Source organism: Triticum aestivum, chromosome 7D, assembly GCF_018294505.1.
Source record: "Triticum aestivum cultivar Chinese Spring chromosome 7D, IWGSC CS RefSeq v2.1, whole genome shotgun sequence".
In the NCBI taxonomy this organism is placed as follows: Eukaryota; Viridiplantae; Streptophyta; class Magnoliopsida; order Poales; family Poaceae; genus Triticum; species Triticum aestivum.
The window spans coordinates 156,175,901-156,190,755 of NC_057814.1; the positions used below are offsets into that span (position 1 = coordinate 156,175,901).

Sequence of the window (14,855 nt, forward strand, 5' to 3'; positions counted from 1 at the left end):
GCTCCTCTTCGGCGTCGGCGGATTGAATATAGAACAGCCGTTTGCAGCGATGGCCCCGCGCGAACTTCTCGTCACAATTGAAGCAGAGACCCTTAGCGCGCCGTTCATCCATCTCGACGGGCGTGAGTCGTTTAAAGACGAGTGCGGGCGTGGAGTTGGAGGAGTCCGGCAAGGCCGGAGTAGGTGCAGCCATGGGGCGGAGTGGACGGTTGGGCCGGCCTGGAGTGGTCACGGTGCTGGTGACAGTATTGAGGTGCTCAAAGGAGATTGCTAAGTCCATAGCTGCGTCCAAAGTCACCGGTTTCAGCATCTCGACCTGAGTTTTCATAGGCTCGCCCAAGTTGTTGGTGAAGATATCCCGCTCATCGTCGTCAGCAATGGGGCGCACCCGAGAGAGATTCTCTAGAAAGCGCTTGGAGTATTCTGCCCCGGTGCCGGAGCGGCGGGTGGAGATCAGCTCGCCAAAGGGGTTGGCGCGGGTCGGCGGTCCGAAGTGGTTGGCGATCAGTTTTTAAAACTCGGTCCAGGACGGCCGCTGGCCCAGCTTAGTCTCGAGGTGGCCATACCATAATGCGGCGACATCGGTGAGGTGGTATGAGGCGAGCCAAGTCTTATCCGACTCCGGCGTTCGCTGCCCGAGGAAGAAGAGATTGCAACGTGTCAGCCATAGCCGTGGATCGCTGGCCCCGTCAAAGAGGGGAAAATCAATCTTGTAGAGGTGCGGAGCCCTATCCCCTGGATCGTCCGAGGCCCCGGTATGGGATGGCGCATCTAGGGGCCGCAGGAGCCCGGTACCACCCAATTGAGGCGTGCCCTTGCCTTCCAGCTGAAGGAGGGCCAGGTTCTGCGTGCGCTGCTGCTGTGACGTGTCCGCCAGCTGGTCCTGGAGGGTTTTGAGTGTCGCGGCGATGGACTGGAGGGTGGCGCGGTCCTCGGCGCGCTCTGTCCGAGCAGTGTGGTTCTCCTCCGAGAGGCTGTTCAAAGTGGCGACCACGGCCTCATGATCCTCGTGCTGTTTGGTCGCGAGGTCTGCTAGGGTTTGCGGTAGAGGCGCCGGCGGCGGTGGCGGAGACATGGCCGCTGGGATCGACGAGGAAGCTGATACCAAGTTGTCACGACCCGGCTGATTGCCGCGCAGGTTGTAGTCGTGGTTGGTAGGAGGACGAGGGCGAGGCCCTTGCTTGCCTATGGTTAGAGAAGGGGGTGAGGAGGGGCGCCGTGGCGCAGGAGCAAGGGAGGAGAGGTTGTAGGATATTTTGCTTGCGTTTATTGATCCAAGGGCTGGCTATATATAGCCTAATTACAAGACCAGACTAAGACTCCTATTACAATTGGGTGTTGGCAGGGTAACCTTCTTCGGGACTAAACCTTTCCAACTAATACCCAGACTCCTAATCTAAAAAGACTGTAATTAAATTAGGACATATCTTTAGGCAGGTGCAGGGCCGGCCCGTGCAGGTCCCTTACGCCTATAGGGCTGGCCCCACATGACAATGATGTTTGGTTGGCAGTAGTTCTTGGTTATGGCTGTGAACATGTAAATATTGTGGTTACCCTTTCTTTCTCACTAGTGGTGATCTTACCCATGCATATGCAATATGAACTTAACACCGTTTCAGTCCTAAATAGTGAACAAATGGCAGTTCATCCTAGCATTGCAGTATAAATTGACAATCATCATATGACTCAATAGGGGAAGTTCATTGATGCCAAACTAGGGGGAAGTTATCAATCCTTGTTCTTTCATTGCTCCGCTTCTCCTTCAGATCCTTGTGTTATCTCCATTGGCGTACATTGCTCTGCTTTATTGCCTTCACACCATGACCGGGGTCATGCTCATCATCAGCCATTACATCCTCCTCCTTGGGCACAAGTTCGTCATAACTCCATTCCAAGATCAAGTCATGGAGAATGCAACATCCAAGAACAAGCCTAACTTGGGCGAGAAAAGAGTGAAATGCCTTCTGATTTAGGATCTGAAATTTATTCTTCAAAACATTAAATGCCTCTCAACCGTAACTCTAAAGTAGAGTGTCCGAGATTGAACAATTCGACAACGGTCCTAGGATAGTTTCTAGAGGAGAACTCGTTCGAGCATCTCCTTGTAGAGCTTACCATCGTGGGATATTGATCCCATTAGGTTGAGGCACGCTGTCAGTGGGAACGTTAGCATTATGGGATGATCCTTCCCAAGCAGCTAACATATATGTGGACTTTAGATCAAAATCAATAACGTCAAGCACATTCTGGCTGTATGTTGTAGCTTGTGACCTCAACACTCTAGCAGTCACATGACTACCATCTATTGCGCCATACAATCCTGCGATGGAATGAGAAAACCGGTATGACTCGCTTACAACAATACAAGCATGTCATGGCATGAACTACGAGTAATGCTCACCTTGAAATACGGATACTATATAGGACTATGCAAATCTTGGTAGAAGTTTGCCCAGTTGGTGTCTTGGTCATCTCTCCTCCGAGCTCTCCAATCGCATATAATACTTGCTTGAAATACCTTGAAAATTGTCTTAGTTGATCTCCGGAATATGTTGTGAATAACTTTGAACCTTTAATTATGACATATAAGGCTATAATATGAAGGAGCATTCCTACTTGCTCTTCCACAAATGTGTGGATGCTATCTTTTAGCAACTCACTGGTCATAAACGTCTCCAGTAACTTGGCAAAAGGTTCTTTTCACATTTGAAGGATGTTCATTTTTTTTATAAAGGGTGGATTTTATTAGCTCAAAGAGGAGCATCAAGAGGATACAAACCCAAAGAGCACACACCCGACCTCTGCATAGCTAGGATGCACACAGCCAACATCAACACACACACTAAAAAACACGCCAGATAGCAAAGTCATATAAGACCAAAGCTATGTGTAGGCGAGTAAAAGAAAAACCCGAAGCGTCCAGATCCACGATCGGCAAACTATATCAACGACCATATCCACACCAACCATCTCATGACATCACACAGACGACGAGGTTCTTCAACAGTAACGCCTTCAAGAAGGGAACAACACTCAAGTGTTGCCGTCACCGGATCCAACCACCAAGGCCTGAATCTTGGTTTTCACCCTGAAGAATCAGTGCAAGCATATCCGAGCAATGCCTTCAACAAGGTAACGACGTAAAAAAACATCGCCATTGCCAGGTATAACCAGCGCTGGTCAACCTAGGCTTTCACCCCGGATCTCGCGACCGGGTGCTCACAGCACCACCTTCGAAGTCACTCAAGTGTTCTCGCCACCACTTTTCCGTAATCCCAGCAGCTACATACGATGACCGCCGCCACTGCACAACCATTCCTCCGCGTCAAGCCGACATCTATAGTTTGCATCTCACCACCGAAGTCAACCATTGGACATAGAGAGATTAACCCTCCCGAAGATCCCTCGGTGACCACCGTCGCCGTGGAGCCGCAAGAGGTCACTGCAACACAGTCTGCAGTCACCCCACTCGACCGATCGAATCTGGATCACCACCACCAAGCCGTCCAGATCTGAATTGAGCAACCACGCCGGGTCGGTCATGAACAGACCATGATCTAGAGTCGCCGGAGCCCGCGACCTCGTTGCCTCCACGCCCTGCAGCAAGCCGGAGCCAAGCCACAAGAAGAGACAAGCCGGCGTCGCACGAAGGCGCTCATCCAGCAGAGGGCAGTCTTGCCGTCGCGGGAGAGCTGTGCCGCCCGACCATCAAGTCACCGCAGCAGGACGCCCATGCAGGAAGTGGAGCTGCATCGTTGCCCCGTGCAGCCATGAACCGAGGAGCTTTCCCCATGCAGCCGCCGCCACACGCAGATCCAGAGCGCTGAGGAGCCGCCGGCCGCCAGAGAGAAATCCCACCGCCGCAGGCACCGCGCGGGCCTTGCCCGGTGGCACGCGCCGGTAGCGGCTGGGGAGGAGAGGAGGTGGTGGGGAGCCGAGGCCTGCTAGGGTTGGGGCGCCCCGGTGCCGCTCGGGAGCGGCACGGGAGCGAGATCTTCCCGTAAGAATGTTCATAGCCTCTACGTAGTTCAGATTCTTCGCCATCTTCTCCCTATCTCAGGCTACCAATGGACCATAACAGGTCACATATTTATCACTCCGATGAACCACTCTCTTGTGGACCAACATGACCTAGGCCTGACTCACAACTATAAGTGATGCTACATAAACAACTAGGTTCATCCCAGTGAAACTGATGTGACAGTAAGTAATGGCGAAGCATGGCTGTGTGGTCCTTACCACCATCGAAGCCGATGATCCGCCCATGTTGGAGCGAGGGAAACGAACGGAGACGAAGGCGAATGGGATAAGCAGGTCATGTTGCCGGAGATGAGTGAGTAAATGGGGGTGTGGCCAGATTTTGCGCCATCACGCGTCGGCGGATTTTGGTCTCCTGCCATCTCCATGTTGATTCTCTCCTGCACCACCGCGTACGTCGTGCCCCTTTTTGTGCTGGAGTTAGCCCGGCTCGCTGAAAACGGCCAATTCGAGAGAATCCTGATAGGACGCTTTAAGGTTCGTGCGCGTGTGGAATAACTCTCGTTTATGCAACCAAACTGGTTTTTCTTGCACTCAATAAGTTTGTTTGACCTAATGCAGACTAGCAAGCACAAGACGCCACACATCAGTGGCGGATCCAGGATTGGAGCAAGCCCCGGGCTCAAAAAATAATAATTTCGTCGCGAGAGAAAAACTTAACGTCCATCAAGCTATAGCTACCTCAAAAGAATACCTCAAATATGGCTCAATTGCATCAAAAATTTAGAATTTAAACTCCATGCTTAGAGATACAGCAAAATAGATAAAAAAGATGACAAAAACTATAAACAGTACATGCAGTAAAAAGAATACCAAATCAATGGCTTGCAGCAGCAACATTCACATTTATATACAATTCAAGTGATTAAATGTTTGACAGCAGCAGCAAGCCAACAACCATAAGCAGCAGTAGCAGATCCAAACATTATAGCAGATAAAAAATGTTCAATCTTTAAAGTTTCTATCTACAGCAGGTCGGCACTCAGGTAGCAGCAGCCATTACCAATTTACACCCTGAATCCGAGGCCGCGTGGCGGAGAGCAGGAGAGCCGGAGCCTGGCCGGAGCAGAGTAGGCGAGGCGGCGAGCACCGGAGCAGCAGGGGACCGGGGCCAGGCTGGGCGAGCGGCGGAGGCCGGAGGGTGCGGGCGGGCGAGCGAGCGGCGGACCGGCGGAGCAGGCGAGCGGTGGAGCAGCCGAGCAGGGGAGCGCCGGACCGGAGGGCAGGCGGCGGCGGCTGGCTCGCTGCCTCGCTCCACAGGGCGTGCCGCGTGTGTCTAGGGTGTCAGGGTGGCGTCCTCGCTCCTGGGCCATGCGAATGTGGAGATGGAGTAGGTGGCCTGGGCCTCGGCTGTGTGTTGGGCTAAGCCCCCGGCCCATTCGAAAAAATGGCTATATAATAACTAAAAAAATTGCCATGCCCCGGGCCTGGGCCCAGATCCGCCCCTGCCACACATCATAGCGCACAGAACATGTGGGTGACGCGGTCGCTGAAGCCGGAAGAGCGTGGAGTGAGAGCATCTCCAGCCACGCTCCCACCAGCCCCCCAAACGTTTTTTAGCGCCGGCGGGCGAAAATCGGCCCAGCCGCGCTGCCAGGAGCCCGTTTTTCGCCGGGTTGGGCCGAAATAATAGCCGGCGCATCCGAGCCGAACCCGGCGCACTGGGACGCCTGCACAAGCAAAAAGGGCGTGGGGCCGCTCTGTCGGCGAGAGGAGGGTCTTTTCCCGCCGTTTCTTCCCTCTCATTCTCTCCATTTCTCCTGCTAATCTCCTCCTCCTCCCCTCCCAGCCGACCGCCATGCCGCCGAAGAAGTACGTGCTCCCCCGCGCCGCGACGGCTGCGATCACCGTCGTCGCCCAGCCGAAGCAGAGGAAGCCGAGGGCGCCACCGTCCAAGCCCCCGGGCATGTCCAACGCCGACTGAAGGGCGGAAGTTCAGCGTCGGGAGGCTGTCACCACCGACCGACGGAACAGGGCCAACGCCAAGAAGGCCCGGGACAGCGGGGCGCTCGCGGCTGCGGCGTCGGCGGATCAAGCGGAGCGCTCGGCCGAACAAGCCGAGGCGGCTCGCGTGGGGATGTTGAATCCACCCGGCGGCCACGCCCAATACGCGCCCTGGAGCCAGCAAAGCGTCGGTTCTCCGGCCGGCTTCTCGTCGTCACCGCAACCCTAGGGCTGCACGCCGCCGCCGGGCTACGCCGACGGGGACGCGCACGGCGGGTTCAACCCCAACATCACCTTCCCCCATGGTCACCCGGCCCAGCGCACGCCCTCGCCCGCCTTCGCCGGCGTGCAGTACCCTCCATACACCTACTCACCGCCGGCCTACGCGTCCTCCCCGACGCCCCCTCTCCGCCGTGGCGCGCTGCCCTTCTCATAAGCTTCCACGTTGCATCTCATCGTCATCGACGCGACCGAAGCCGACATGGACGACATCATCACGGCAGGCTCGGCCGCCGCCGCCGCGTCCCCCGGGTTCATTACCCAGGACGACACGATGGACCTCAACGACGACATGGACGGCGAGCCCGAGTACGGCGAGGAGGAGGAGGAGGAACCGGCGCCGGCTCCGGTGAGGAAACGCAAGAAGAAGAAGGGGGCGGCCAGGACCGGCGAGCCACGCAAAGTGGGCGTCCAAGGAGCAGGAGTGTCTCGCCGAAGCGTGGAAAGTCGTCTGGCTCGACCCGATCACCGGCACGAACCAGAGCATCGAGACGTATTGGGAGCGCATCAAGGCCGAGTTCGACGAGCGCACTCGTCGACCCCTACTTCAAAGGCGCCTACATGCAGCGTGGGTCGAAGGCAATGGCGAACCATTGGGGGCTCATCCAGTTGGCGTGCAACAAATGGCATGAGATCGTCGAGGAGATCGCGGCTCGCCCGGAGAGCGGCACCAGCATTGAGGATCAGGTATGGCACACCGGTCTCCCACTTCTTTTCGCCGTGCGCGCCCACCAACTGTTTGTTCCTCGGCGCAGCTGCTGCAGATGTTCGCCATGTATCGCCAGGACAGCAGCGACCAAGAATTCAAATACCTCCACGTCTTCAAGCGGATCGAGAAGTGCGAGAAGTGGGCGGATGTCCGGCGCACCCTCGCCAAGGCCAAGGAGACCTACAAGCCGGACGCGCCGACGCCGGGCGCCCCGAAGGCAACAAAGGGGCCAAGAAGGGGAAACACGCCGACTAGGCTACCGCGCGAGTGCAGGAGTCCACCGAGCATTGCTTCGCCGACGCACAGGCCCGGGCCGCCCTGCGTGAAGAGAAGACTGAGGCGCGGTCGTCGGCGTTGATGGCGAACAGCGCCGTCAAGCTCGACCTACTCCGGACCAACGTCGCCACGAAGAAGAGGAACACCGACCTGGCTTTTTTGATGGGCGGGGTGGACATGCTCCAGAGCAACGACGAGCAGCTCAAGGCGTGGTACCTGGCGGAGCGCGGCCTCATCCTGAACCAGCTGCCGTCGACGGCGTCGCCAACTCCCACGCCCACGCCGACGACGCCGCCAAGCCCGAGCGATGATGCCTCCACGACGCCCAGCAGCACAGAAGCCGCGCCGACACCGCCCAGCACAAAAGCAGCTCCGACATCGCCAAGCCCGCGCACGCCGACTCCGCCGACGCCGGAGGCCGATCCCGCCGTTTGATGCGTTGCCCACGCGTCCTTTTTTTTTGTACGCCGAACTTTTCATCCGATCGCCGAACTGTGGCAAGGTGATCGCCGAACTGGGCCGCTGATCGCCGGACTTGTGGCATTTTTTTGTGAGCGGGAATGACCAAATTTGAATTTGCCGCGACTTGGGGGCGGCGCCTGGGGGCGTGGCTGGGAGCTAGGTCGCCCCAGAAGCCAATCTAGCGCCGGTTTGCCCCCAGGCGGCTCTTTTTCGATGCCTTGGGGGCCCGAACGGCTGGAGATGCTCTGAAGATCCGGAATGCCATTGTTGACGCCCGCCGGGTGCGGCCATCCCGAGTCCTGCTGAGCTTGGGGAGCGCCGGCGAGAAGGAGACTCGCTCGGTGCCGACCTCCCACGTGAAAGACTTTGGCGCTTCGTGCCCTGCGCACCTCCCACGTGAAAGACTCGGAGCTTTGCTACACGTACAGGGTGTTACAGGGATGAGGGGTTTACAGGGTGTTGTGGCGGTTTTTAATTGGTCATTAGTAGAGGCACGGGTCCACCCCCAGTGAAATCAGGAGGGTGTGTTTAGAAAGTTTGAAAGGAGGCCGTAGAAACCTGTAAAAGCCTGTACGTCTAGCATTTTTGCAAATAGGCAGTAGTACTACTCGATGCAATAGTTATTTTCTAATCTAAGGGTCATGTGGGAGACTCGACCGAGGACCAAGCACGACGACCACGAGTCCACGACCAATGAATCTGGCCGGGTTTTCTCTTTTCCCCACGGAAGAGCAAGTGCGCCGCTGGTAGATAAAGGGAGGAGGAAACCACGGGGAAAGAGACTGCTGCTTGGCCGCACATGCATGTAGGATGATTAAAAGCTTTGGACGTAACGAAACCGTCTGTATAAATTATCCTCCCTGCAAGCAAAGCTTGTGCGTACTACTACTAGCCACAGATTCAGCCAACTTTCCATTTCCCCACCCCAAGAATGCTCTCCGGCGTGTTTCTCATAGCAGCGCTGCTGCTGCTCTTCTGCCCCACACCGACAGCCGGCGATGGTGGGTTTTCAATGTCCTCTCTCGGCTTCAACAGCTCCCAACTGATGGTTTTCACCAGAAATATGCAAAGGTCAGCCCATGAGCTGTTCCTCGACAAAAGTCTCTCTGCGTTGAACAACTCAATGGGGCTCATCGTCTTACCGGTGATGTTCTCCTTCTCCCTAGAATCCACTTCCGTCTACGCAAACTTCACCATGCAAGGCTCTTCCCCTGCCTCCTTCACCGTAGTATTCGCCATGCTTCCGGCAGATGTCCTTAGGAACGTCGGCACGAGGTACATCATCAACGGCGTTGACCAAACTAACAACAATGAGAAGACGATCGGCAGCAACGAGTTTGCTGCCGTCGAGATTGGCACGCTGAGGTCGAGCTTGAGCTTCCCAGGCCAGCCGGGTGTTGGCCTCAATGTCACCGTCACGCCCATCAAGATCCAGAGCCTCGCCGTGAGGGTCGACTACTTCTACTCCAAATCCAGGGCGGCGGTGTACGTTGGCCCCGTCGGCTCCGAACAAGGGCCCGACTTGGTTGCCAGTGGGCCGGTCAATATAAAGAAGATGGAAGAAGTCGATTTCGCCTTCATCGGCTTCTTCAGCGACCGTGTGAGCAACATCTTGAGCAATATCAAACCTTGGGGGCTGAGTGTGCAAAGTGTTCGTCCGAAGCACAAAGGGCCGTCATGGCTGGTCATACTGCTCTCGGTTGTCGGATCAGCGGCTGCCACGGCCATTACTGCTGCTGCTTTCGCGGTCTACTACAGGTCCAAGTACAGGAGGTGGAACAAGGACCTGCAGCGGCTGGCCAGGTCCATGCAGCACCTCCCGGGGATGCCAAGGCACGTCGACTTCGCCGACATCAAGAAGGCCACCAAAAACTTCCATAGCAGCATGCAGCTGGGAGCAGGCGGATTCGGGGCCGTCTACAGATGCAAGCTTCCGGCGGCGCCCGAAGTTGGGGGGCCGGAGGTGGAGGCGGCCGTCAAGAAGTTCACCCGCAACCACAACGGGTGCTACGATGACTTCATGGAGGAGGTCAGCGTCGTCAACCGTTTGCGCCACCGGAACATCGCTCCTCTTGTCGGTACGCGCAACTCACTCCATCTTCCAAGTTCCATTTTTGAAACCAGTTTAGGTACTTGTAAAAGTCGCCTGAATGTACAATTTTGTTCATATCCCTTCAGGCTGGTCTTACCACTCAGGCGTGCCCCTCCTCATATTCGAGCTCATGCCAAACGGCAGCTTGGACCAACATCTGTTCCATCCAACAAGGGCACGCTTCCTCCAGTGGGAGACGAGATATGACATCGTCAAGGACATAGCCACCGGCCTGCACTACGTCCACCACGAGTACGAGCCAGCGGTGCTCCACCGCGACATCAAGGCGAGCAATGTCCTGCTCGACTCCGCGTTCCGCGCCCGCCTGGGCGACTTCGGCATTGCCCGCGCGGTGGGCCTCGACCGGAACTCGGTCACCGGCTTCGCCGGGACACGGGGTTACATAGCGCCGGACTACGCGTGCAGCTACAAGGCCACGAGGGAGACGGACGTCTACGCGTTCGGGGTGGTCGTCCTCGAGATCGTCACCGGCAAGCCGGCGCTCCATAGGGACGTCCCGTCTGACAACATCATGTCCGACTGGGTCTGGCAGCTTCACCGGGAGGGGGAACTGATCAACGCCGTGGACGGTGTGCTCGCGGCTGCCGGGTTCGACGCCGACGACGCCAGGCGGCTGCTGCTGCTTGGCTTGGCGTGCACCAACCCAAACCCGGCCGACCGGCCGAGCATGGCGACAGTGGTGAGGGTGGTCACCAAGCTGGCGCCGTCGCCGGACGTCCCTCTGGAGAGGCCGACGTTCGTCTGGCCGCCTCAGGGGCTGTGCACATCAACGCCGGGATCAACCTGTGGAACAGGAACAAGTATTTTTCGTACGGTGGGCTCATCCGCCATGGTGGAGCTCGAGCAGCTGAGTGAAGAGCTGCCTATTGTTGTATTCCAGGCATCAGCTGGCACAACAAGTGGGCAGGCAAGGACATCGATCGAAGTAAGTCCTGCTGCTTTTCTCGTGGCCTCAGTTTTCTGGTTCACTTAACTATGAAGAAGTCTTATTGATTATGCAGTTACTTACAACAATTTTATATGCCAGACAGCACCAGCTCAGCCATCTCGTGGCACCACCAGGTCTTCCTGAGCTGCCAGAACAATTTCATTTTCTTTCGTATAGAAAACAGACAGAGAAAAAAGGGAGAGATTTTCGCTTCCCTGCCTCCGCACCAACTAGGAATGTATAGTCATTTTAGTATGAGTAAAATATAAACAAGGTCCTCAATTTTTTTTAAATAAGTATCAAGATATTTCTTTTGGGTTTTATCAGTTTTGTCATCGGTTGTACTACACTACTCAGTTCTGCCACTAAATTTTTTCACTGCTCAGAAATGTCACTGTTCCGTTAGGCGCGTGCTCAAAAAAGCCATTTTTTCACCGTTATTGAGCAGTGAAAAAAATTAGTGGCAGAACTGAGTAGTGCAGTAGAACCGATGGCAAAACTGATAAAAACCCTTTTTTTAATGAGTGGTCCCACCACACACCAAGCTTGACCCTTAATAAATAGAGGAAAACCCATGTGCATCACCTATCAATTCTAGGAATTGAACTCGGGTTGTTAGGCTGCACAACTACATGCCTAACCACTGAGCCAAAGCTCTCTCTGCACGGCATTATCCGGAGATCGACGACCAAACAGAAACTGCCCCAGTGTCGTCCGCTCGGGCGACACTGGAGGGCGAATCCTAGCCAATCAATGGCCTTCTCTCCGTCGATCTCTCCCTCGCCGCTGCTGGTGGCCCGCATGGGCAAAGCCACTGCGGCGGTAGGCGGCGACGAGGCCTCCTCTCGCGCCCTCCTTGGTTGGTGGGAGGCTCCGTTGCACCCTGGCCGCTAGATCTGTTCGTCTTCGGGGCGGCGGCGGCTCCTTAAGGAGTTCGTCGGGCGGGATCGGCTGCTCGCCGGGCGCGTGGTAGTGAGGCGAGGTGGAGGAAGCGACGGACGTGGTGCTGGAGGCCAGAGGAAGAGGCGCGGCCAAGCCCTGCGGCGCCGGTGCTGAAACCGGTGTGTCTTGCGGCACTCGCGCCTGAACTGTTCAACCTTGGGCTCGTCTGGGCCGGAGGTTGACCCACTCCTTTCGATCGCCGGGAGTCGGCCGACGGTGTGTGGACTGCTGGATCGACCAAAATAATGGTGGTTTTGGCCCTGTTATTCTTCTAACGCCAACTCGTCGATCGACCAAATCTGCCTCCTCGATTGGACCGCCGTCGAGTTCCGTTCTTCCTCTCAGAGATATTCGTAGTTTGTCACAAGATGCTACGGATATCTAGAGCGGAATCGATGCGGTCATGCACACCCTTTTTGGGTGAGGCGCGAAGGTTCGTCTTTTCGTCGTCATCATGGGACATGTCTTCATATAGATTTCCATGGAACTGACAGAGATGAAGAAAGACATGGCGGCTGCAATTGGAGGTTTGTTTTTTTTGGCAAAGAGAGTGTTGGTTGTGTTGAAGACGATGCGGCACAAGTTCTTCCTGTGTGTCGTGCGTTCTAGTAGCAGCCTTGGCAAGCGGGGGTGGCAACACAGGTTGTCGGGGGGATGAACCCCGGGCAGGCAACGGAACCCGGATCCTTTTCAAAAACGACGGGGCCAGCATTGCCCCTCATCCCGGCACATGCTTGGCCGGGTTGCTCAACCCGGCCCAACTCTCCAACCCGGCCGAACTCCTCAACCCGGCCCCAACGACCAGCTCAAGACAGCCGAACCCGGCACATCAAGACTTCCCCAACAAGCCAGCTTCACCCTTGGCACGTTCCTCAACCCGGCCACGGGTCAGCTCCCGTCCCATCCCAGCCGTACGATGGGACGAGTCTCCATCTACTAAAGACCGAGGCAATAGTGCCCCGCCCATGCCTCTGGTCAGCCGGGGCGTGGCAACAGTGCCCCACCTACCCGCTGACCAGGGCCGGCGTGGCAATAGTGCAACCATCGTCACTGCTGACGCCAGCAAGCGGCGACCTAACGGAGCACCACTGTAGCGGACTCGACTGGGCCACTCCCTGACGATCGACAAGACGGCGAACAGTGTCCCTATACCCGACGGGCCCGCGCCCGGAGAACCCGGCGAGCCCTGACACCCGGCGGGTCCCAGCACCGGCTTCCCGGACGATGACAATCCGGCCCCACGGCTTTGTAACATTACCATTATACCCCTGATGGGTTGGCCTATAAAACCCCCTAAGAGCCCTCATGCATACGGGCAACTAAGCAACTCACGCACTACGAGAACCACAACACACTCCAGATCAACTAGACTAGCCACACCAGGAGAAGGAGCAGCCTAAGCCCTGGCCAGCTTCCCTTCTTCCTCAATACAGCTCTAGGAGCAACCCTGTACTGATTCATATCAACTACACTCGGCAGGATTAGGGGTGTTATCTCTCCAGAGAGCCCCGAACCTGGGTATGTCTTGCGTCCCACGCTCGGTCATGCTGACCTCGCCTCTGGAGCCCACCAGTGCCCTCGAGCCTCCTCCTATCTTTAGCCATCCCTTGGCATCTGCCGTGTGCCCACCACGACAGTTGGCGCCCACCGTGGGGCAGCTCGAGGTCCTGGCCGGGAGCATGCTTCAGACGGGGCTCCTCTCTGACTCCGACGAGCCTGTCACGCTGGAGGACGACGTCATCGACGCACTCGCCACCTCCTTCGCCACGCTGCACATCTCTGATGCGCCTACGGCCAACGAGTACCCCAGCGAGGTACTTGACTTTTCCGACTCCCCCCTCTCCCTCGGCGGCAGCACTCCAGCCGGGGCAATGGACCTCTACGTGGAGGTCTTCATCACCGACACCGTCGCCTCTTCCTCGTCCAGCGCGGCGAGGAAGGCCGCCAAAGCCAAGGCCGCGGCGAAGCGGGCCAACTCGCCCAACCCGCTCCGTGCCACGATGTAGAGCCTTCGCGTCCCCATTGGCACCAACATCGACGCCTCCAACATCGCCGAGGCCTGGACCCATCTCGACAAGGACCGCCAGCGCATGCTGGACCTCACCGAGACGCTCGCCACCACGCAGCGTCGCCTCGACTCCGCTCAGCTGGAGCGCAACGCCGCCTACGGCTTCACGCCTACCGCGGCTGAGCCAAGCCGGGTCGCCGACGTACGAGCCCGGGGTGGCGCGATCGGCCGCGCCTTCGGCGCCCTCCCTCCCGTCTACGAGACTCCCGTGAAGAACATGCGTGCCGCCCAGGCGGCCGCGGTCGTCCTGGATCAGCTCGAGGGCGATGAGCTGAAGGACCGCCCGAAGCGGGTGCATGACCTCCTCGACGCGGCCAACACGCAGCAGGACCGCCTCAACCAGCTCGCCAGACCGGCCGGACCCGGCGATCAGCAGAACACGGCGTCCTCTCCACCCGGCGAGGCGCACTCCGGCCGCATCTGGACCCGGCGCAACCCCGCCCCGACGACTGCCGGCGGCTTGGGCGACGAGCCGCCCTGGAAGACCGGCACAGACTCGACGCTCCCCTGCAACCCGGCCGGCGTCCGGCCTCAGTCGACCCGGCCCCCCGCAGCGCTGTCGCCAGCCGGCTGGGCCCGCGTGCCATCGACGACACCAACGCCCGCCACCGCTTCGACCGACTCGCTCTCTCCCTAGAGGTGGAGGAGAGCGGCACCGTCGGACCGGCGTGCTTTGGCCCACGCATCCGGGACGAGCCCTTCCCCAAAGGGTTTACGCTCCCCCGCGACACCCCCAAGTACAACGGCACCGTGAAGCCGGAGGACTGGCTCACCGACTACACCACAGCCATCGGCATCGCCGGCGGCAACCATCGCCTCGCCGTGCGCTACGCGCCGCTCACGCTCCAAGGGTCGGCCCGCACTTGGTTGAACAGCCTGCTAGTGGGCAGCATCAACACATGGGTCGATTTCGAGCAAGCCTTTGTGCGCAACTTCACCGGGACCTACCGGCGACCCGGGCACCCAAGCCAGCTCGCCATGTGCATGGAGGGGCCGGCGGAAACCGGCCGAGAATACCTCGCGCGCTGGACCGAGCTCCGGGACAGCTGCGAGGACGTCCACGAAGTCCAAGCAATCCAGTACTTCGTCAACGGGT

General features: G+C 57.7%; 1 protein-coding gene across 2 annotated transcripts; it reads left to right on the forward strand.

Moving 5' to 3' along the window:
- Positions 1–7,928: 7,928 nt before the first annotated feature.
- On the forward strand, positions 7,929–12,146 carry LOC123170265 (probable L-type lectin-domain containing receptor kinase S.5). Of its 2 annotated transcripts, XM_044588101.1 has the most exons (3): positions 7,942–9,786; positions 9,887–10,746; positions 10,849–12,146. In XM_044588101.1, exons 1-3 carry the CDS (start codon positions 8,640–8,642, stop codon positions 10,891–10,893), a joined length of 2,052 nt encoding a protein of 683 aa, XP_044444036.1. In that variant the 5' UTR covers positions 7,942–8,639; the 3' UTR covers positions 10,894–12,146. The 2 variants fall into 2 exon arrangements, with proteins under 2 accessions (XP_044444035.1, XP_044444036.1); XM_044588100.1 differs by lacking the exon at positions 10,849–12,146 and having other exon boundaries at positions 7,929–9,786; positions 9,887–10,842.
- Positions 12,147–14,855: the final 2,709 nt, after the last annotated feature.